The sequence below is a fragment of the Cygnus olor genome, chromosome 3 (genome assembly GCF_009769625.2).
Source record: "Cygnus olor isolate bCygOlo1 chromosome 3, bCygOlo1.pri.v2, whole genome shotgun sequence".
NCBI lineage: Eukaryota > Metazoa > Chordata > Aves > Anseriformes > Anatidae > Cygnus > Cygnus olor.
The window spans coordinates 58145643-58170650 of NC_049171.1; the positions used below are offsets into that span (position 1 = coordinate 58145643).

Sequence of the window (25008 nt, forward strand, 5' to 3'; positions counted from 1 at the left end):
GTTGAAAAGCAGCTGAAATATGTTTTTGACTCATGATAAAAGCTCAAATCATCTGCTTCGACATAGGTCTGTATAAAAAGCTTATTTTAATGCCTATCTTGCAGTAACCTGCAAAGCCCTTTGATCCCCACAGCAGCCATATAGAGAGATGCATGATATATCATTCTCGTTACCATTGTGATAATACATAACTGCTTTGGTACATAGGGCAAGTTCTAGCATACAGAAATACTCTTTTGTAATTTTACATGCACAAACTTATGGCAGCTATAGGAGGCTGGTTAAATCTAATCCTTGTGAACAGCAAAAACATTTCAACATTTCATTCATGGCAACATGTTACTTTCCCACTAGTAAGCCCAGAAAAAACAGATCTTTCCTCCCCTTAAAGAGGTGCTGAAATTGCTAAGAGGGCAGTCCCAGTTGCATCCATTTTGTATTTTCTTTCTTTGTGTATAAACAGCATGTAGCATGTAGATGGAGGCCCGTGTCAGAGGTATTTGACATGTTGTGCTTTTGACAGTTTTCATCACAGGAGCGACATTTTCATTTACGCAGTAACATAATGATGGATCCTCAGCTAAATGCAGTACAGGCTATACCACAGGTGAAAATATAAAGCCTGTGCATTGCTCTTGATTGCATTTGTAACACCAGAAAAGGGAATTGGTCATGAAATCTAGACATCACAGTGGTTTGAAAATGCTAGAAGAACACGTTCATGCTCTCAAAGAGAGAATAAAATTTTCTGGTCTACATGACTAGGAAATATACCAAAATAGGCACATAGGCATATGTTTTCATTTTCTTTAACTAGTGTCTTCCCTGATATCCATGATAGATATAACCTGAGATAGGGCAGCAACATGCCAAAGCCCTGTGTTGGACTCTATCATACTCATTGATTAAAGTTTTAATTTTATCACTAGCCTTCTATTCAGAATGTTTCTCTCTATATTCATACTTTCATATGCAGACCCAGGTAAGCAGAGGAGGTTTTCAGTGAGTGTAGGGTTCCCTGACACTGGGTGCACAGATGTCCACTTGGTTTCTTCCAAACTGGGAGAGCCAGCTCAATAGGAAGTGGTGAAAAATGCTCTCCAGGACACCAGTAATAAAATCTTTAGGCAAGAAGGTCTGATTCATGCATAAGTTTTTTAAAGAAAATAAAATTCACAGTCTGGTTTATTCTAAGTTTGTCTAAGTGAAGTTTGTTGGTATTTTGATATGAAATAGGTCCAGAAAAATTATGCATTCAAAGTAATTTGAGATCTAGTCACTGTAATTTGATGACATAAACATATGAGAATGAACTAGTTCTTGGTCATAAAAATCTAAGGGTCTATGGAACAGAGCATTGATTTTACCAAAACCAATGAATCAATGTGTTAGAACCAACTGTATTTCTAAGGGAACATGTATATAATGTACTGGGCAAGTTAAGGACAGTTGATCATAATCTTCTTTACAGCCAGTCTCATGGCACACAAAAAAATATGAATGTTCATACAAACATGAAATTAAGACTTCACAGGCTTAAGCACCTTTTAAGGAAATAATCTCAGTGTAATTAGATATTACTCAAACTGGATCATGCTTAAAACCATGGCTGTATATTTTGCATGTTTCAAATTGAGATTCAACCAATTGATATCAAGAAAACAAATTTTTCATGAGTATTGATAATGTCTTCAGAAGGGCTAATAATTCAACTATTTTAGTACTTAAAGTGATCTAGAAATTTGGCAAATGAACATAAAATTTAATGCATCACTGAAAGGAACAGGCAAAGTATGCCACATCCATGTACTATATAATGCTTGTTCTTTGTTCAGTAAAATTGAGACTGGCTCAGGCAGAAAAGTAGGACCACACGAGATTGTTATTTCTCAGCCCAACTCTAACATATACACAGTACAACATATGCGCAGATTTTGGCACTATATGAGTGTTTTGTTCCTTTTTTATATTTTTTTTAATTTAGAGTTACAGTTAAGAAATAAGTAGAGAACTGGATTAAGGAGAATTAGTACATGGAAATGTACTAGAGTTATATTTTTAGAAAATTATTCAAAGGGAAGAAGGTCAGCTCTTTGCAATGTGAATTGTTTTCTCAGAAAATGGGTTTTTGTTGTGTGTTTGTGTATTTTTTTTTAACTTAAAAAAGAAGCAGCTGCAAATACCAATCTGTAAGCTTTAAAATAGCATGTTAGCTCCCCTCACTTTAATAGCATCTTTGACATAAATGTTTTTCAAGAATATGAACTGCATAAAGATATTTCTGAGGGCATTTAAATCTAAACTTAACACAAAAGAAGAATCCATTATTTTTCAGGAAAAGTACAAATAATTTGACATAATGCTTTAAAAAAGTTGAATTGTAAAGGATTTTTCTTTTGTAACATTGAAATTATTTTTGTCACATCTTTTAAAAGCATATCTTAATGTTCCTAGTTCCTTTTTAAGTATGGCCTGTAGATTCTTTTTGAATATTCGCACTTGAAGTAACAATCAAGTAGACTTAAATGACCTAATGAAGTAGAATTTAGCCCAGCTGAAGGTACTAAAGCCATAATTTTGTTTGACTAGGGGGTCTCAATAGTTGGTATTAACAGACAATCTACCAAATATGTGAAAATTTAATATGGTGACTAATGCTTTCATTTCAAAGATATGTTGATTGTATACACACAAGCAATAAGAATGCACCCTTTAGAAGTAAACAGCATTTCTGGAGACAGATACTTCTGACTCCAGTGTGCTTATGACTGAAAATGGTATTGGGCTTATTCAGCTGCCCAAATGTATGACACCAGCTCTGCAGAGCACAATGCAAAGAACTTCATTGTAATCCTGGAAAATCCGGCAGAAAGAATAAATAAATAAATAAACCAGTGTTCCTTAGGGTAGTGCCATTATTTATCCTTTATTGAGGATATGTTATGTATTTCAGGTGGTAATGCTGTTAAATGTCAATCAGTACCATATACATGACTTACTGTAAACTATAAAAACATTTTGAAGAGTACTTTAAAATTGCTTTAATAAGATCATGAGTTTGGAAATATTTACACGTTAACAAAAGTCAAGAATGCTAAAGGAGCATCTTAGGGAAATATTTAGGGTGAAACAGAAATTCTACAATTGATCTGGAGCCTTAAGCATTGTCTAAATCAGGTCAGAACATTCCCCATTAAATAAAAATCTATCTCATGGCTTTCATGTTGGCCTTTTTGAGTTGTCACGTGCCTTTTCAATCTATACCCAAGCACATCAAGATGTAATTTAACAGTCAAAAACATTTCTGCTTCTTTCTGTTTTCATGCTTTGTAAGGGCTGCACTTGGCCATCTTGTAGCAAATAACATTCAAAGTAATAATCCAGTGTGCTAAAATGTGGAGAGAAGAAAAAAAAAAAAAAAAAAAAAAAAAAACTAAGCCAGAGAACTAATTTACTGAGCCTGTGATGTATTCTGCCAAATTATTTAGGATTTTTAATCCTATGTGGTGAAGAAGAATAGTAGAAAGGATAATTTTTCTTTAAAATTTACGAAGCAGCTGTTGTTAGAAGTCAGCATGGGAAGCCTATTCTCAGGGGACCACTTCCCATTCTGCCAAAAAAAAAAAAAAATCATTTAATGATGATCATGATCACGTCAAAGGCTATATACAGAAATAGAGACCTACTGCTGCCACTTTTAGGCATTGGATGTTTCATATCTCTCTCAAACTGTCTTGTATTATGAAGGCCAATCACATGCAGGAAAAGCTACTGATGAGTAAGGCCCTATATACAGTATACTTGTCCTTGTTTCTACCATAAAATAGAGTCTGGACTGTTTGCTAGCAAACAAGTATTAATTAAACAGTTAAGGCTTTACTACTCTTCACATTTAGAATATTTAGTATGCTACTCAAATATATTTAATATGCTGCTAGCCATATACCTTTTAAAATGAGTTAATGCACTTAAATGTGAAACATAATAATCTATTTTTTATAAAGCATATCGTCTAAGCTGTAATTCTGAGATCAGCATCTGAAAACTGTTTGTCAAAAAAAATTAGGCTGTTGCAAGACTGCAATACTGAACCTGTTTTGTGATTCTCTAAATGCTGCTTTTATTTAAGCAAGCTAAAACAATACTTGGCAGTTGCATGTTGGAACATTTCTTTATGTTTTACAGAAAACTTATCTAAGAGAACATAAATACCTAATGTGTGTAAAGCACTAATTGTTATAGCTAGTCTCTAGAACTGGTTCTCAACTAACAACAGAAAATCAGAATGTACCTTGCAGATTTCTTACAATCCAGTTGAGAAGATAGGTTAGATAAATGACCTTCAAGGTCTTTGTCTAATTGTGAATGTTCTCTAATTGTGAATTTGTACTTTTCATCTTCTATTCAGGACTGCAAACACAACACAGGTGGTTCGTATTGTGATAGATGTCTTCCTGGTTTCTATGGTGATCCTACTAAAGGGACAGCTGAAGACTGTCAGCTGTGTGCTTGCCCACTAAATATACCCTCTAACAAGTAAGATATATATTTATCATATATTACACTATTTCACTTACTAAATTGTATACATTTTAAATTTATACTATTTTATGTACATTACAGGTTGTTTGTGTTTTGACCAAAAAATATATTCTGCAATATAAGCTTTTATTCTCATTTTACAATTGTATAGAGTGTTCAGTTTTGCTTGGAGGCAAAGAATGAGACTGAAGTTAGACAAGAGTAGGCCAGGAAGAACAATCTAAAATTCTGGATAACTGCCTTTTCCTTTGAATGAAAAATGAGTGTTTGATTTTCTGTCCTCCTTTACAAAGTATTTTTTTCTAGTTTTAAAGTTGAATTTGCAGATTTGATATGATTTCTTTTTTTTTACATAATTGATTTAAAAATCACTTTGTGTTTATCAGATAAGACTGTTATTTTTTCTGCTTATAATTTTTCTTTTCTTCTAGTCAACATTCAGTGATAATGTTGACTGATAAAGCCAATCACATCCTAGGCTGCATCAAAGTGTGGTTGATGGAGGTGATTCTTCCCCTCTGCTCTGCTCTTGAGAGTCCCCACCTGGAATACTGTATTCAGCTCTGGGTCCCCCAGCACAAGAAAGGCATGGAAGTATTAGAACAAGTCCAGAGGAAGGCTACAAGGTGATCAAAGGGCTAGAGGACCTCTCCTGTGAAGACAGGCTGAGGGAGTAGGGGTTGTTCAGCCTAGAGAACAGAAAGCTACAGGGAGACCTCATAGCAGCCTTCCAGTGCCTAAAGGGGGGGGCCTACAGGAAAGCTGGGGAGGGGCTCTTTGTCAGGGAGTGTAGGGATAGGACAAGGAGTAATGATTTCAAACTTAAAGAGAGTAGGTTTAGATGGGATATAAGGAATAAATTCCTCACTGTGAGGGTGGTGAGGCACTGGCACAGGTTGCCCAGAGAAGCTGTGGATGCCCCATCCCTGGAAGCATTCAAGGCCAGGCTGGATGGGGCTTTGAGCAACCTGGTCTGGTGGGAGGTGTCCCTGCCCACGGCAGGGGGGTTGGAAATGGACGGTCTTTAAGGTCCCTTCCAACTCAAACCATTCTGTGGTTCTGTTATAATGTTGATTCACTTGTAGCCTGGATTCAGCCTTAGATTTTGGTAGTCACAATATTTTCTCAACTTATCTGAGAATAATCACTAGAGATTTGTTTTATTAAGTAAAAATAATAGTGAAATATGAATCAAAACTCTAAGAAGAAATTTCCTTCATTACAAAAATTTGTGCTTCTTACTGCTTATAGTTTTGTGAGAAATATCATACCAAGTGTCTTGAATGTTTTTAAACTAGTTTTGTCCCACTCAGTATCTGGAAAATAACAATATCAAAATCATTTGATGCAGTGTAATTAAGGAAAACTGTTCTGGATCTTCTCTGGCTTTTCTTTTCTTTTCCATTACACAAAAATTTGAAATTATGTGTGGCCATTTGATTTAGGCCATTTGGTTTTATGCCATCCAGCATGGCTTTATGGTATCCAGCCCTGGTGCAAGTAGAATATACCCAGACTACACAGAAGAGCTGGAACACTTCAAATAATTCCACAGGAAGATCAGGAACTGTTAAGTATGCTTCTGACATGTTTGAAATTGTAACACTTGCTAAGTGCCAACCGTAAATCGGTTGTGGCTTCCTTTTGAAAAAAAATAGTAATAATAATCATTTTTAGTCCATATGTGTTTCAGAAGGATTGTATGATTGTGCTGAAAGATAATAGTCTATGCACAGAGGCTGCCCCACCCCAAGCACTTCACAAACACTTTAAAATATTAAGTGGTCATAAGAGCTGATGTATCCACCTGATCACTTTTTTTTTCTTCCCTTCAGCCCTGCATCTTTTATTTCACCCTATGCTTCACCCTATGCTTCTGAGACAGAAGTCAGATTCTGCCAGTGAAACCCAGTGTTTCAGAGCTTTTCTTAAAGTTTACAGGAAAAAATGTGTGGCTACCACACCCCACAGAGACAGGGCTCTGTGAGATGCAAGTAAAGAGAGCATCATCTGAATGGCAGCATGCCAGCCAGAGGCACAGCTGAACCAATTTTTAATCTTCAGTAGCTCGGGCTAACTCTATTGCATACGATTGCATTGTGTCATGTTAAAATTTTACTGATCAGGGAAGGAATAATCTGACCACTTATGGGCAGGAGTTTTAGGGGTGTGTAAGATGGGATCCCTACAGCTGGTTTTATTAGATCTTCTTCGGTTTATGTCTGTTGCTCAGGCATGGCTCCTCTGATGTCCTCGTTGCTTTCACATTTTAGAATTTCCTTGCATAGTTAGTTAAGTCTCTCCCTATTGTTTGATAATGCTGTACTGAAAAAGCAGGAAAAACAATATCACATTTATATCTTGTACAGATGTGCAACAAATCAAGTCAAATAGATTGAATTCAGGTTTTTATTGGTAAAATGCCTGGAGACCTCTGTTATGTATTCGTCAGAGTTGTCTGCTTTCTTTTCCTTTTTGAAACTGAACTAGAGAGTTCCCTCTTTAATATTTAGATTTCTTGAAAAGCACAGGTACAAAACAAACACAGTATATAAATGTTCTTGAACTGTGAAACTGTGGGATTCCTGAACTCTACAGAGTTTAGCCCTGTATTAGAACTGTACAATAGCTTCATATTTCTAAGATGGATACAGTGGCTTCTTATTTCTGGAATGGACAACAGCAAATCTGTGAACAACATCCACAGGCTTTGTAGAACTCTTACTATAAAGCTTAAGCACTTGTGACTTTACAGTTATAGAATTTGCTTTTTTTTTTTCCTCCTCATAAACAAATTTATTAAATACTTAAAATGTTCTCTGAAGACTGTTAAAATAGTCCTTTTTCTACCTTACTGTTATAAGGCAGCGTGCTTGGTGTGCTAGGAATAATATAAGTAAACAACACAAATTATTTCACATGAAAAATCAATAAATTTCCACCAAGCTCATATCACTGTGCAGATATAGTATATATATGTCATGCTATTTCTTAACAACCTATCAAGTTATTAATTTCTGTACTAAATACTTACAAATTTATATCTGCCCATAGATTCTAATTCATGTATTATTTAATTCCTAACATGGAATGACAGGGCATCTGTAGAACTTTATACTTAACAATAGACATCTGGTGCACAGAGAATATTGTCCGTAAAATGAACCTCTGACATATATAAATAAGCTAGAACCTCTGACATATATAAATAAGCTAGTGCTGTCTTTTATAACAATGTCTTATACCTTCATGAAGTTTGTAGTGGTTCCATTCACTTTATTCACAGCACCTATCAGTGTCTTTTTCTCTGCAGTGCTACCACATAAGGTGGAGGAGAACTGTTCTATCCATTTTACAAATGTGGTGGTGATTGTGTTGTTCTATAGTTTACTTAAGCTGATTTAACTGCTGCTTATTCCCTCTCTTGTTTTCTAATGGCAGCAGTTTCCATATATACAATCACTGAAGCCAATCATGAAATTGCATTCAAAAGTATAGCAGTGATAAGTGGCTTGCCATATATCAGAAAGCAACTCTGGGCAAAATCAGGAAACTAAAATTAAATTTTCTAAGCTTGTTTTCTAGATCCTGGGCTATATTTTCTTCTTTTTGCATATATCTTCATGTCTGTACTTATATGATGCAAGTGAGAACAATATCCATATTATAATTGGCATATTTAATGCACACTTGATTTCTTCTCCCTTCTCATTAATTCATCGCTCTTACAAACTGTTCTAACATTTCCAATTTTTATGGCGTTTCGAATAATGTGATTTTTTTCATAGAAATTATTGGGCATACTACTATATAATTCTTCCTACCAAATATAGGTATCTGGGATAATTACTATTTTTTTTGAAGTGGCTATAAATTTAATATGTGTAATGAAGACCCTGACAGGAATGTTATATCACTGGAAATGGGAGATAGAATATATCTCACTCAGCCCAGGAAGAGAGTGAGTAAAATTGTGGTGTGTGAACTAGGAAATTCGGTTGCTCTCAGAATGTTAATATTTCATTGGAGAATTAACTAAAAATCACTAACATAATTGTTCCAAAAAGGTGGTTACTATAACATAAATGTAAGCCTTTAGGAAGCTGTCTCCCGACATAGACCCATCATATATATACCCATGCTGCCTATTAACACCTGTCCTGTGTCCTAACTGGTATTCCTATTGTTACTTTAGGTAAAACTATGAAAAGAGCAATGATGAATCAAGAGGGACTAAGATTTTTTTGAAACTTGTTTTAACAGAAAAATACACACTGCTTGTTTATTACTAGTGAGTAATGAGTATTTATTAGTAGGAAGTAATGAGATTCTAAATCAGGAAGATAAATTCTCCTTTTTTCACCTTGCTATCACGTATTTTCTCTATAGTATGCGAATGGGAATTTCTCAGTATATTAATGTTTGGTGTTCAGATGTGGATTGACAATAGGAACATAACCCTTAAAATGTGGAAATTCTGGTATTAATCATCATTGCTTAGTGATAATAAGTACTTAGTTATTATTATCTATGCCATTTATGTAGTTGATTTCAGAGCTCTCAATGGATCTGCGGAACAGCCAGTCTTGTGCAAAGCTATAATGAGCTGTGATACCATCTCCATGAAATTTTCCCATGTAGTTCTTATGAAAGAGCAAGGTTGGGACTGGCAAGCAGGGTCCTATTTGAAAAGTCAGGTGCTGCTGATTAAATTAATGGATAATGTGTACCTTGGTTTAAAATTGCTTTCATTTCTATATAAAAATAGAATGAACACTTATTATTTTTTTCAATTGGCTCTTCAGACATTCCTGAATCTGTTCTTAATTGAAAATAACACAAATATAACCCATATGGGAAAGAGGATAATCCCAATACCTTACTACGTTTACTGGACGTGACCTGCCCACATTTTTCTTACTGATTTCTTATCTCTATGGGATAGCTTGCCTTATGAGAGATTGGGGTATTTATAAATGGAACTATTCTATAATAGAAGCAGAAGAAAGTGTAACTGAGGTCAGATCATAGGATGGATGACTCCTGAGTAGCAGAATCCAGTCACCAGCAGGTAATCACGTTACATGATCCTAATTAAGCTCTTCTGGCCTCCCCATGCCTATTATTTTCCAGAATCTTTCATTGTATATCCTGATTTAAATTATTCAGGGTCAGATGATGTCTATTCATTAGTATTGTAGCATGATCTTTTACCCTGAATACAACTTCTTACTGATGTCTTTGTTAGAGCAATTATATTCCTTCCCGATTACTATTTTCCTAGGTTACAAAAGATAATTTTAGTGTTTTCTTTTCAGATAGGTGCTTTGTTTTCCTCTTCTGAATAGTCACTCCACTACGCACCTGCTCCCTTCCTTTTCTTTTTCTATTTGGTTGGCCAGAATTGATTGCCATTATTTAAATGAAGCCCTGTAAAGGTGCTCATATTTGTCTGTCTTTAATGATAACTTCAGAATGATAGAAGAGCAGGTTGCCTCTTCTGTGCAGTGTCTTTTGAAGTGTCAGGAGGTTTCCTCACAGAACTGTGTTAAGGGAAAAGGATTGTAGAAAGCAAAATGCTAAAAGCAAAGGAGCACAGTTTGGAGTTAAACAAGGTCACAGAGAGGCGGTGCTTGCAAATGCCTATGTTATCCCTATTTATAAAATAATAATAATAATTTAAATATATATTATATATAAGTAAGTAGAGCACAGCAAAGAGGAAAAGCTCTCTACTCTGCAGGATATTTGTAAGCTTCAGTGTGCTGGTCTGGCCTGGTGCATCAGGTCGTTGGCACTGGATTTACTCAGACGAACTCGCTGGGAAGCTGTGCCAGATATTTCCCTTTTTGCTCCTCCCCTTTCTTGTTCACTGGGTTCCTTTCCCAGTCCCTTATACACAAAGTTAACTGAGCTTTCAAATCAGTTGTCCTTCAGAAAGATTTATTTCGGGCATAGATTGTTTTGCCAGGCCCTCAGGGGCACAAACAAACAGCTGTACATTCCTGCCTTTTTAATGGTATCCAGACCACTCGGTGGCAGGCTCAAGTCCCATAATAACAGGCTATTGGGATGCTGCCATCCGTTACTCTATATTCAGTGTTGCAGAAATAGCAGAGTCATTCCAAATTGTATTTGCTGGAGTCAAACTTAAGCCCCATGTACTAGACCAGAATCACTTTTCCTGGGCACTGTTTTGCAAATTAACGATCTCTGAAGTGGTACGAGAACTATGCTGCTGACAATCTTTTCTTTATGTTTCTTCCTTGTCCCTCTTCTTGCCCAATATCAACAATACAGCTTTAGCCCGACATGCCATTTTGACCGAAGCCGTGGATTAATATGCGATGAGTGCCCAGTTGGGTACATGGGACCACGCTGTGAAAGGTAAGCAAGCATGATGCTTTGAGTTGTAAGAGATCTGAAACAAAAGTGTTTATTGCATGGAACAGTTGCTTTCTTTTTGCTACCTCCCCTTCTTGTCCCCATTCCTGTCTTCTGAATCTCACTGAAGTAATTCCTGTTCATCTTCCTCTGACATTGCATCCATGTATTTACATGCTTCTATAGTTTTTATCCTTGTTTCCATCCTTTCCATGAAAAAAGTGCTTTCTTTATTGCTTTATGGTAAAGTGCAAAGCTTCAAAGAAGCATTTGCTGAGAAGTATGAATCCTTTTCTAAAATTATTCTTCTAGCTGTTCTGTAAGCCTTTTGAGATTTTTATAATTATTTTGTCTCTTTTTGTCATTTGAATGATTAGAGTGTGGTGAATCAAGTATTCAATAAATTATTGTTGCCTCTTTTTGAAAAGTTAATATGCAACCAAAATACAATCCTGGTAATAAGTTATTTGTTGTTTTTAATTATTTATAAAAGAATATTTTACATTTTTGTTGCTTTGGTTTCCTGTTGCAGCCTTTATTTAGCAAATGCAACAAGTTAGGTGTTAGGGACAACAAAGGACCTCTTTTTGTCAAATGCATAGAAAAGCTCAATATATATTTCATACACTTTCTTATTACCTATACAAAAAGACAAATTAAAAATGTATATATATATACATTCACGTGTAGTCTTCCTTTGGCTATGACAGGTCTGAGTGACATGTTAGTAGTGAGAGAGAAAGTTCTCTCCCTTGATAGCCCCATCTTCCTTCTTGTATCCTGTTATTCTGAAAGAATCACACACAGAATTTAAGTGGAACAGCAGAGTGGAAGTGCTAGTGCTAAGCTCCTGGGAACCCCCTTCCACAAGGAGGTGAGACTACATAGGCAAGAGATATTGTCACTGTCTGCATGCCCTTCCCTCCCTTCAGATTCCATGTGGATAGAACAGCTTTAAAGAGCAGTTAGCATGCCAGGGGACCTCTGACAGTTGTTTGGAGGTCGTGATGAATCAGCACTGGCTTTGTCTCTGTGATCCTAGTCCCTTGTGACTCTGCAAATGACACCTTCTTAAGAGGGACTGGGGGAGCCAGATAACTGTCTAGCACCTGGCTAGATAGTTGTAGGGCATGAAAACACGGCATTTCTGTATCTTAGTGGGCTTCTGTCATTTGACACTTCCACAAGCTGCTTGCATCATTTTCCAACATAAACCCTAGAAAGGTAAGGCCTCCAAATGAAGACTTACAATACTCAGGCTGAGATGGGGAAAAGTAGGAATGAACCAAAAAAAAGAGCCAACCAGGAAAGCAGAAACCTGGTCGTATGCTGTGAATCACCCTCTAGTCCTGTCTTTCCAAATTACATTTACAACTACTTCCTTTTAAATCCCCTATTGTGCTATATCTGTCCTAAAGTGAGAGTGCAGGCTGTCACCTGTTTCCACCCATCATCACTGAGTCTGCTCCTGCTGAGTACTATTTCTGCCTGTCTTTTCCCATCTGTCTTGGAAGTCATCACCCTTCTTTCAGCTAGTGGGCTGTGAAGTTAATGACGGCAGGAATAAATCACATCAAGAGCACTTTGGTGGCAGTTTGTCAATGCAGGGTCATTGACAGCTTCCATTAGCAACAAGTGCTATTTTTGAGTGGAGCACAGGCTGTAGATGCAATAGGAGAAAATCTGAATAAGTGGCAGGCTTCGATTTTTAGCCTGATTTCCTAAGGAAATGAAGCTAGTGTGATCTTTTTGTGCATGTCTGTCTGGTTGCCCACAGAAACATTTGAACTTGTAGGTCAATTTCAATCAAATTTGACAGAAGGGTAGGAGGTCTCAATGATAATAAATGTTCCTGAAAGTTTTGTGAGAAGAAGTGGCTGAATAGAGGTTAATAAATCAGGACATGTCATAGCTAAGGGAGAGAAAGAATACTGTGTGAACTCACACCTGATTAAACAGGAGAGAGAGGAAGAGTATTAAATGTCCTGCTCATAAGAAAACTTTCACAGGGCAAGGAAAAAGCACTGCTGTAGCCTGAGGGATTGCTCACTGCTGAACAGCAACATCCTGCTGCAAATAATCAGACCTTACTCTTGTAACCACAGGATATAAATACATTGGAAATTAAGCCATTAATTCCAATGCTCGCAGAACTATTTGCTTTCAGTTGTAACAAGTTGCTTGGAAATGCCCACTGCTGTCAATAATAAAGAACAGAAGAAAGCATGCTGCCTTTTGCTATTAATAGTGATTGTATAATTGCTAAAAGTGTTTACATGGAATTCTCGTTCATTTTATCAACTGCAAAGTGACAACTGATCTGAGCCACATGATTCTTTAACTGGACAGTCCTAAATTATCATGAAGTGCAAAGTGTCATATAAGTGAATATATGCATTACTATACTTACTTTGCTTCCAAAATCATCCTTCACTCCTTAGGGAGATAAGATTTTATTATTATTCTTTTAACACTTGAGTTGTAAAATGTCAAAAAAATTGCTGCTTCTGTCACTTGGACTTCTCAGAAAAATGTTGCCAAAATTGCTCAAAGTTCTGAGGGGTCTGGCTCCTGACAGACTCTACAAAAATAATTGAAGATATAAACTGGGGAGGGGGGGTGGTACCAGCTATCTTTAAGTGTAGAGAAAGCCTGGCTTCTCTATTTCTTCCTTTTCCCCAAGAAATGAGATTTATGTTCTCATAAAAAGTGGGCTCACTGCCCACTTTCACAGTGGGTATGGGGTAGGATAGACAGTCTCCTAACTCTGTGCAGAAGGTGTATGAGCGTCAAAAACGTGATTTGAGCCCATCGTATTTACAGGATTTTGCAGTGCATTTGCCAACTATGTAGCCTTGATACAAACAAGAATCCAGAGCTTTAGGGGAATGAAACAAAATGGGTGAATCTAACTTCTCCTTTAGTACTCCTTCATTTACGAATATGGTTTGAGCAACCTTTTCCTCCTAGAAGGGCATATATAGTCTGTGTAACTGAAGTGGGAAGAATGAGTTGGTTTGCATCCTTCCTCCCCTCCCCACTGTTCCACAGATCTAGCACAAAGTGCTACCAGGCACAGTCTCTTGTGAGTCCCTTGGATTCAGTCTGGTGCTGCTTCTAGCTAATGTAATTTTTTCCCTAGTGCTAGAAGTACAAGCCAGTATTGCAGTGCTGATAGGAAAAAAAAAATCAAACATTCAGGAGATTTTATAAACCAAATGTTTTGTGCAGGATTGTTTACAGGTTGCAAAGCTAGGCACTCTGACATTAGAAAAGGCAAGATATATTTATGGGTGGTCATACAACAGTAACATCTGAGTTAAATTTTAACTGCACATTCACACGCTATTTCTCTGCAGAGCTTTTCCCCAGTTTCATACAGAGGTTGGATGCACATAAGTTTCAAAGCAACTGTAAAAATAGTATTTCCAGACTTTCAAGTGTTTGTATTTGCAGCCTAAATTAACTCAGTCTCAACTATGCTGTTTTTTTTTTTTTTCCAAATAAACATAAAGAAATGTATACAATAAGCCTGTGCTTGTGTGCATATACATACCGCCACATGGTCTGCTGTGAAGAAAATTAACTCCATCCCATCCAGAACCAGTACGCATACATTCACATACATGTATATAGTAGCCCTGTATTTGGCACCAGTTATGCCAAATAAAAACAGTCACAGGACACATCTGCATTTGAGGCTGAAGGTGAACATAGAGAGGGAAAGAGAGAAAAATACAGAAACATTCTTGAATGTCTTTATTCCCTGCTTTTAATCCTATTTCTGTTTGGTTTTGTTTTGCTTTGCTTTGTATTTTTTCACCTCAGGAGTGTTCTGTTGTACTTTGTGATCGTTTATAAGATAAGTGTTTTCTCTATTGCATAAAAGTAATTTTCCATGCCACATAAATTTTTGTCTTTTCAATATGGACCTTCCCAAACATATAATGCTTTGAGTCTGGGCAGAGTAGCTGAAGTAGAAATGTCCTTAAGGGAAAAAAGGTGAAAATAGTGAAAGTGGATTTTTTAACCTTCACCTCCAGTTTCAGGAGAAATGGGAGAAAAAGTGGATGAATTTACACACAGATATGTGCATACAGTGTTCTGTTAAAGTTTAACTGGTTTGCCCCTACTTTCAAGATCTGATCATCTTGAATCTGGATTCAAGAAATAAGTATGTGTTTAAATAGAACGTATGTGATGGCAGTGGGTTTTGCTAATTTTAATTAGCAAAGTCTAAACTGATGAGAAAAAAAAAAAAGTTATCAAGGTCCCCTGCTATTAATAGAGTGGAATGATTAGCAGTGCATTTCTCACAAACCCCTGGAGAATTTTTTCTGTGAACTACTTGGTAAGTTTCTGTGAATGCTATCAGATACAGAAGTAACCCCTAAATGAAAGGGAAAGAGGAAAATGAATAGACATCAAGTGCAGTTAAATAGATTAGTAGTACCAAAAGATAAAGATTTATGCCAAATTTGCAAGCGGTGAGAAAGATCTCAGCAAAACACAGGTGAACTTTACACCTTATCTAACTTAAAATAACATTCTGCATCAATTATCCAGTTATTTTTAGGCTTTGCTAAATCATGGCTATTAATTGTTACATATATTGAGAGATTCACAGCCTTTGTAATTGAGACGTCATCTCTGGAAAAAAAAAGTCAAGTTGTCTTTGGCAAAAGTGAGTCTAAAATCAGTCTTTTATTATTGCTGAGATATTCTCCATCCAAGGAAGAAATATCTATTTCTTAGCTGGGAATACAAGGAGTGCAATATGTGGCTACATTCATGACAGGTTCTGAAAATAAAATGCATGAATTATTCTAATGACAAGATTTTGATGTACTGTTGTTATGGGGAGGGAGTTGTGATAGATGGCTATGCCAAAGGAGTGAAGCACAGTGGGCTAGATTGTGAAAATTGTACTCATGTAATTGAGTGCTTATATGCACCCAAACCACTGAATTATTTGTATAACCTATTCATCTGTGGTCAGCATTTTGGATATTTTTAGAGAACAGAAAGAATCCTACCTTGAATAGCATCTTGCTACAAAAAAAATGTTCAGCTAGATCTAGCTATAAATTCCTTACTAGTCTCTCAGCCATTTTTATAATTTTTGCTAACGATATTGAGTAATATTTAATGAATGTTCAAGCTCTTTTTTGGGGGATCCAATTGGAAGTTTCATGAGATATTCTGGATGCAAGGAAAAGGATTAACTTGATAAGCATAAAGGGAAGAGAGTGAAAGCATTGTGGAGCTCTGTGTTTCCATTTTAGGATGCTACCCAAAATCCTTTCTCAACCCTACCACCCAGTACTATTACAAAGCAGAGGAGATATCTGTGTACATTAAAGCTGAGTTTGAACTTACTTAAACTAGTAGGAAACATTAATTTACATCATGTAGTTTATGTACTTTGTCTTCTTTACGCTAATTGAAGTTCATCTGAGATGAACATGAATAACTTCATTAGCTGGAACTGAGTATTTTTTCTTTTTCTTCACTGTCTACAAGTTGCTCTTACTGTGAAGTGTGAGCACATGTAATAGAAAGCGAAAGCAGACCAGAATATAAATAGGAAATAGGCTGTGAGATGAGTAGAAATTTGCTCTAAATACACACTCATGTTCAGTCAGATTCACTAACCTGTTTTATATGGTACTCACAGAAAATTGCTGGTAGGCAAGGTGGAAAAGAAGGTGATATTTCTAAACATCTCTGTTAAAATATGAAAGGTATAGGACACACCATCATAGCTCCTATGATAATAAAGAATCTTTTTGCTACCTGCCTATGCAATTAGCAGTTGTAAAGTAATCCATTAATTAAATGACCATGCAGTAGATTAAGGGAAGGCTTAGGGGAGCATCTTGTTAGATAAATAATGTTATGTCTGTATTATTTTCTAACCTATTTTCCTATACCAAATGAGTTTTTAAAGGGGAGGGAGAAAATCATTGAGTTTGCTGGTAAATGCATACAGAACATCTAGACGTAATGTGCTGAAATACAAAGCCTATCTAACATGGACCTGAATTCCTCTAGAGCGCCAATAGACAGATTTCTTATTATGCTTTGTCTTGTCTTCAGTGTCAGTGACAAGATTTTTCTCCCACTGAAATCTAATTACTAGCAGAACTGGCAGGATTTCAGCTGGTACTGTATCTACAGTGTTGTTAAGAAGGAGAAGGAGGGAGAGAAAAAAAGACACTTAAGAAATATTTGAAGGAAGATCAAATAATTTTTAGTGATTAGTGAGGCAACAAAATTAAATATTTCTAATGAGAGGATTACTTAACAGTCCTAACTTGTGATGTCTTTTACCTTAGGTGTGCAGAAGGCTATTTTGGACAACCTCTAGTACCAGGGGGATCATGCCAACCATGCCAGTGTAATGACAACCTTGACTTCTCCGTTCCTGGCAGCTGTGACAGCTTGTCTGGTGCTTGCCTGATATGTAAGCCAGGTACAACAGGCCAATATTGTGAGAGGTGTGCTGATGGATATTTTGGCAATGCTCTTGATGCAAGGAACTGTCAACGTAAGTCATGAACTTTTACTGCTTCTGACAGAATTGATGTATTCTATATCTGTGTTCCTGAGAGGAAGAATGCACCTCTGTATGCGTGCACAGGAGAAATGATATGGTATACTTACACCTCTAATAATACTGCTTTACCTGCATCTGCATTTGGAAAGGGAGATTTCAAAATAAATAGAAGGAAGAACCTATTACAAAGCTTCCTGCTGTAGTTGAAGCAGTAATGAAGCAGACATGGAACAAACCTAGGAGAACGGAGCGCTGCATGGATGCAAAAGGTTATACTAAATGTCAAATCTACAAAAATAAATACAAATAAATAGAAATGCTCTAAGTCAGCGAAATCTCGTTAACTAGTGAGATTGGTGCTGAAAGGAGGGGGGAAAGATAGGAGGGAAGGGAGGAGGGAAGGATATTTCAGTTACTGTAGGGTTCAAATCTGGCAAAACTTGGGACTTCCTTCCCACCCGCATGACATCAGTAAGTGTTAGAAGCTGATGCCTCTTACAGGACACGATTCTCCCCTCTCCTGCAAGGTTGAGCCTACTAGGTCCTGTTGAATTTTCTAAGGTGCTGTGGAGAGGGATTCCTAGCACTGCAACAAGCTACCATTTCTCAGTGAAGTGGTACCATGTTGTTAAAGTATAAGCCCCGGCTCCAGAGTCAGCTTTCCACACTGTGATCACAAGAAATCATGGAGCACATGTAGGAGCAGGAGGTTTTGCTTCTGTAGGAGGCAGTATCTCCAACTGAGTCCTAGCTGGCAAAATTCAGAACACAGCTATTAAGCAGAACAAGTGCTTTTAGCTTAAAAACATCCACATATGCTTTCACCTCATTCTGAGGAATGGAATAAAACAGATTATAAGATCTCCTGAAAGAGCAGAGTATTTTATTTCACTGTCACTAGGTTTTAATTCTCTTCTTTCATTGGAATAAATGCAGAGCCACTCTATTGAGTACAAAGGTTTAATATCAGGATAAAATTATGCCAGTAAAGATCAGCAATAAGCACTGTCTTATTGCTGTGTGTGTAGGAACTCAGGGACTACTTCTTGCAGGGTATGTTGCAAGCACAGAAGTCTGATCCACTGGCATCCATCTCCAATATTTGCTCTACTAGTGGGTCGCAGTTTGATACTCAGAATACAAGGTAACATTGGACCACCTAAGACTAGATGGGAGTCACAGAGATGCAGAACATAGCCAGGTTTCTCAGCTAAGGCTAATAAGCACTGATATAGGTAAAATGGTAGGCGGCCATGGATACACATACCTGTGTAAATGCTTTCTGTAGCTATATAATACAGTGTTGGATAAAAGTTGGACAATCTCTGCACTAGTTAATAATTTATGACGAATTATGTCATATAAGTTAGGGTGTTAAGTGCGTAATGTGATTTAAAAAACAGTGCATTTCAAAAATCATAGTTTCCAGTAGCTTGTCACCATTCCTGAGGCATCGACAGGACTGTTACTTTGAACATTTCTACAGCAGCGGCAGCTGCATGGGAGAGATGTAATATGAGGAGAGTTCAGAAAGCATACAATTAAAAATAAAAAGTATTAAAAATAAATACATATTTAATGTAGAATTACAGGCTTTGCTTTTGTTGTTAGTATCACTGACAAAGAGAGCCCTATAATGTATTCATAGCCTTGTGCTCACAGTTACCTTGCATTCGTCTACTCTGTGCCTTTCATGTGGGTTTTCTTTTTTTGCATATGATTTTCTTATTTCCTTTGCCAACTTTCATGAAGTTTGCCCTGCAGCTACAATATCAGAGGGACTGTGCCTTTACTTTGTTGTTTTCAATTTCATTCCTTATTAAAAAGCCAAATCCAACAGTATTGCAAAGGATGAATTTTGCTCTCAAATTATTGTTTGAAATGTTCCTTGCTCTTTCTCAGTACAGTGCCATCATCATGTGCATTAACCATTTCAAATGACAGTACAACTTTATATCACCATAGCATTTCTGAATTTCTTGGTGTATCTGTACAAAATAATAAATCTAAGAGCACGGAGCAAATGTCCTAGGCTTATTTGATTTGATTCTTGTAGGTTGTTTTTTTGGTGTGAAACAGCACAGTGTGCTGAAGCAAATAGCTAGAGGTTGTGCTGATGGTAGTAGAGCTAGGTGACATGAGATAAATTAAAGGAAATATCCAAGTGTGTTTGTGTGCCAGTGCATAGGTACAACTATGGAGGGGAATAAGTGTGTAGGTTGATTATAAATACAGACTCATAAATATTTATACAAATCAAGAGAGAATAAGACGGGTCTTAACCAGTGTCATTTTGGGAGAGAGTAAGACAAATTTCTTTGTATTGTATTATAAGAATATATAACAATTATATTAAGAATATATGATATGTCATTTGGAGTAATACATAATATTAAACTCAGTTTATAAAAACAGTATTTTTTATTATTCTTGTGATTTCATATTCCTGATAAGTGAAAAGGTTCAAAATAGAAAGGCTTAGGTTTTTGAGGTCTGTATGAAAAGGTTGGTGAATTACTAGCTGTTAATTTGCATTGATAATCATGTTTTTGTGTGTTTGGGCTTACACATCATCTTTCACTGTTGACCATTGTAATTAGGAAGATACTCTAAATGTGTATATGTAATAGTCATTGCTGTGCACAGTTCGGATTATCAGTAGTTTTAAAACATAAATATTATGGTAGTTGGTAAGGAATAGGGCTGCATGCAGGATGAAAGAGGTGAACATCACTACCAGGCTGAGAAGAGAGCCCAAAATATTTCTATTTATTTCTTTTTAGTTTATTGTATGTTTATCTTTGTTATTATATTGTTGTTATGTGCTCTCAAAGATATGAGATATCTTTTTGCAAATATTTGAGAAATAAGGTCGTGAACAGACTGGCAAGTCATAAAGTCACCTTCATTCAAAAGAAGTAGCTTGTGCATAATACCTCAAAAGTGGGGGAAAACCAGAAAAAAGATCCTTTCAATTCACAGTATAGTAAGTCCAATGAAGTTATGAGGAATATCCTCTTGTAATAGTCTCTATATAGAAAAAAAACATAACTGCTTTGTCTCTAGTGGCACCTTGTGACATGCAAGTATGTGACCACCATGTGTTAACTGTTGAGGCTCTCAAGTGTTTCTTAAAATGAAGTTGTCAGGTTAAGAAAAAGACCAACACATGTCAGGGCACTGCAAGAAGGGAAATCTGGATTGCAGCCTGTTTCACAAAGTAGATTGGTAATAAATATAGAGATGTGGATTCATTCCCCTCTGGGGAAAAAAAGGACACACAGGAACTAGTTCCTGCTAATGGAATTGGTGCCTGTACAGTCAGAGTTGCTATGACACACGGTTGCGTCCCTCCTTTCCGTATTGTGAGTGCTGAAGGTATTTTTCTAATCTCTGCATGCCAAAAGAATTGTGTTCAAAGGGCATAAAGGGTGATAGAAAGCTTCCCAAATATTTCTCTTCTCCCAAAACATGAGCATTTAGGAGCCAAAAGCAGTGTTGTTTTTTTTGTTTGTTTGTTTTTGTTTGTTTTTGTTTTGTTTTTTTCTTTTCCCCCTTAACGAACAGCAGTTCCTTCTCACTGCTGTTTTAAATCCTTAGACAAGTTCTGTGACGAGTTAGGCTGGTCAGTTGGGTTACATTTCCTCTGCAAGCTCTGATGCTGTTGCAGGGGCAGAGGTACTGGTCAGGTATTGGAGCAGGTAACGCTCAGGTCTCTTTTTCAGCTGTACTCCAGGGTCCTGCCTGTGACAGAGAGCCCGGGGTTTGAGTGAGGATGTTACTGCTCCATAACCAGGCACCTGGAGGCAACCTTCTTCTCATTCCTTCTCTTCCTACCCAGCACGTGGACATGGGCTGAACTCCCGTGCAGCAGGACCAGCCGATGCAGCAGTAACACTCCCATCTACCATAGCTAAATCCCATACAGACCCTGTGGAAGAGTCCATGCCCCTTTTTTCCTCAGTGCCACCCTGCCCATTGCAAGTTTTGGGACAGTGACCTGGCTGTCCTGAGACTGAGAGCACCCCTTGTTCCCCATCACCCCATTTGCCCTGAAATTTAGTGTGTAAAGGCAAAGTTGTTACTCTTCTGAAACCTTCTTACTTCTTCATTACACACTCAGTAATGTTCTCTGAACATCCTCTTTTGATCTGATAGGTGCATAGAAAACAGGTTGTTTTATGAAGTCAAAGCAAAAATTCTCAGGGCAATAATTTGGAGCACAATTCTACATTACTGTGAGTAGGTAAACGTTTATTGTCATAGTATGGGAGTGAAGCCTTCCTGCTTTCCTCAGACCTGCTTTCTTGGGTTCCTCAGGGTGGCAAAAGCTGCATGGTAGACATTTGGCTATTAGTTAGCTTCAGTAGCATATGTGTTCCGGAAATACATTAACAGCTCCTCCTTATTTGTCTGTAGCCTGCCACTGCCACATCAATGGATCCATCTCGGAGATCTGTGACTCCAAGACAGGCCAGTGCGAGTGTAAAGCCAACGTGATTGGTCGCCGGTGTGATGTGTGCAAGGTGAGTGATGAGGAGTGATGCTTTGTTTAAGTTTGCTTCCCTGCTTGGCATAACCAAGTACAGTCTGGTTTTGGATTCCTTTTCTTTTTTGTTGATTTTTTCAAGGATAAGAACTGATAGGAATTGTTCTTACGTACAGAGAGATAAAAAAAAGATAAAATGGCTGTTTTTAAAACGTTTTTCAAAGCTTTTTTAGAACAAAACACAGAACAAAAGTAAATCTCCTTTTGTATGCAATGAATATATTTTAAGCCTCACTATACATATAAGTACATTTTTATGTATGGTATGTACATTTCATATTTTGAATGTTCGATATAAATAAATTAGTTAAAAGTATTGCAGCTCTGGGGAAAAATCTCTCCATGAAAAAAGTTGCAAAATATCTGATAGCATCTGGTATTCAAAAAAGCAGAAAGCTCGTTTACTCCTGCTGTGAATATTATGCTTTTACTTTTTTCTTTTTTCTCAGGGGTTCTTTTTGTATTGTCCAAATACTGCATATTTTTTGGTGAAAATGTCTTTTGCCTTGATGTTGTTTTGCTGTCACATAAATCACTGCAAAAAGAAAAATGTTTTTCATGAACTTTCACGGAGAGATTTCTTTAGGTTGCTAAGGAATATTTTATAAGTGCCTGTATGATTCTCTGTTTCGGTGTGAGGACTCATGGATTAGGCCCTGCCCTCAGAACACCCTATGCACATATTTATGTGCATATTTAAAGCACATATATTTGTACATATACACAATATTTGTGTAAAAACCACAAGGATAATTTTCACCCTTTAAGCTGCATAATTTTTGACGTGGTTTCCCAGGGGAGAACATTCTCTTCTGGCATCTGTTTTGATACCAAATCATTGGTATCAATGGAATTTGCCACACATAGTATAATGTACATATACAATATATCAAACTTGTTAATATAATATTGGCTGTTGCTTGGAATTAATCTTTGTTTACTATTGCCTTTATTCCTGTACTCTTTTATTTGGTGTAGTTTCATTGCCTGCACTTTCTAACAGTGTTTACTTTCCATTCTTAAAGCCCAGCTACTTCTGGGCCCCAGAAAAGCTGTTTTGTATACCCTGTGGCTGCAGTGCATTAGGATCCATGTCACTGCAATGTGATATGTCAGGAAGATGTATCTGCAAATCAGGATTCATGGGCAAACGCTGTGAAATCAGCAGACAGGTGCCTAAATTGAAAGAAAATGCACGAAGCAGTCAGCAGATCCGAGTCCCCCCTCGCAGATGGGGCTTCAGCAGTGCCAGTGGGTGCCCACGGGGTGCTTACCGGCCTGCTACTCCGGTAATCAGAAACTGTGTGCATTGCATGGGCTGAAACCTCATATTTGCTTGTGGTGTGGTGTTTGTTTGTTTGTTTGTTTGTTTTCTCCCTTTAAATAAATGTGCTACAATACATTAACTTATCAAGGAACACACAGGCACAGAAAACAGGCTGCCATTCAGGGTACTTTCCCACATCCAGGGTTTGGCATAGTGCAGATAGCAATATAGGCCAAAGTCAAATACCAGAATGAGTCCAAAAGCAGCACAATAAACAATAGTATGCATAAAATGTATGGGTGATGTACATACATCAGTGAAATCAGTGGGATATTCATGGCCTTCAGTAGAGCAAAACTTCCTCCTCTAATGATTCAAGAACCAAAGTTAGAAGTTCATGAGAAGAATCAGCCCCAGAGGCAAAGTGTTAAGATCTAGCCTTGAAATATCAAACATGACACGTTTAAAGTTCTCACTTGTGAATATGGACAGTTTGAGACATTTTTTATTTTTAACCAGGCCAAGTGCACGTTACTTGAATACAATTCCCAAAATAATAGAAGTATTCATTGTTTATCACTTATCATTATTGCTTATCACATACCAGTAAAGAAACTCTTTTACATCCTAACATGATGTAGTTATGATGCAACTGCTTCTAACTGAGCAGTGTTTTAAGTATGTGGTTTTTTTTGTTTGTTTGTTTGTTTGTTTTTCTTTTTTCTCCCCTGCTACCAAAGACATCTTGTTTGAAAAGTACCTGGCAGTGTTTTGTCTTCCTCAGTCAGGCTCCAGGATTCATGCCTTCTTTGCTTGTATGGATTCCTTTGGAGAATGTGAGCTTTTACTTATTTAACATAAATTACATAACTGTATTGCCCGCACAAATACTCAACATACGCTGGTGCAGGGACACAATATAATACAATACTCAGAAAATGTATTGTGTTTCTTTGTTGTCATCCAGGATCTTATCCATTGTTCAGTAGATGTGATTCTCAGAGTTTCTGTGTATAAACAAGCTTTGCTGAGGGCTCAACGTGGAGACTTATCTTGGGGGTCTGCATGACTGATCAAAATGTTTTTCACTGTGCAGAGCTCATCACAGAATACAACCCAGCATGCTAGTGATCTTTTCTTCCTTCATGCAGTGTGGAGTGCTAGTGTATTGGACTGTTTTTCTGTTTTTCACCCTTATAAACAGAATTTATTAGATCCTATCAAACTTTCTATTGAGAGCTGAGCTGCATGCTGTGCATTGTTTGCTTCACTGTATTAATCTGATTGTCTGTCCTGAGGTTTTTGCATATTCGCAGTTCTGAGATTTTCTTCGTGTGTAGAAGAAATCTTTAGAGATAGTCTGTATATTTAATTGAACATTGGAGTTTAATTACAGGAGTTTGAGTATTCCTTTCTCTCTGATACGCTGTATTTTGTCATGCCGAAGCATGTAATTGGCAAAACATTTCATTATAGAACTTGGAAATGAAGATCAGGGTTATTCCTTATTACGTACACATAATCAAGCATTTGCTTAGTTTCATATGAGTCTTCAGGCCAAATTCTGGCTGTATGTGGTATGTGTGGTCCTGTATTCTGATGCATGTCGGTCAATTCTCTATGGGAATGTGGAACCTCAATATTAATCTCAGAGCTCAGGTTTGAGAACTTTTATGTGGAAACCTGCTGAATTCTCTGGGATTTCAC

The 25008-nt window shown here is 37.0% G+C and overlaps 1 protein-coding gene across 1 annotated transcript in view; it reads left to right on the forward strand.

Moving 5' to 3' along the window:
• LAMA2 (laminin subunit alpha 2) overlaps positions 1–25008 on the forward strand; it is a 381555-nt gene that overhangs the window by 219831 nt on the left and 136716 nt on the right. The window contains 4 exon segments of the mRNA XM_040551823.1: positions 4409–4536; positions 10843–10929; positions 17265–17476; positions 21905–22011. Of these exon segments, the coding sequence (XP_040407757.1) occupies positions 4409–4536; positions 10843–10929; positions 17265–17476; positions 21905–22011 (534 nt within the window).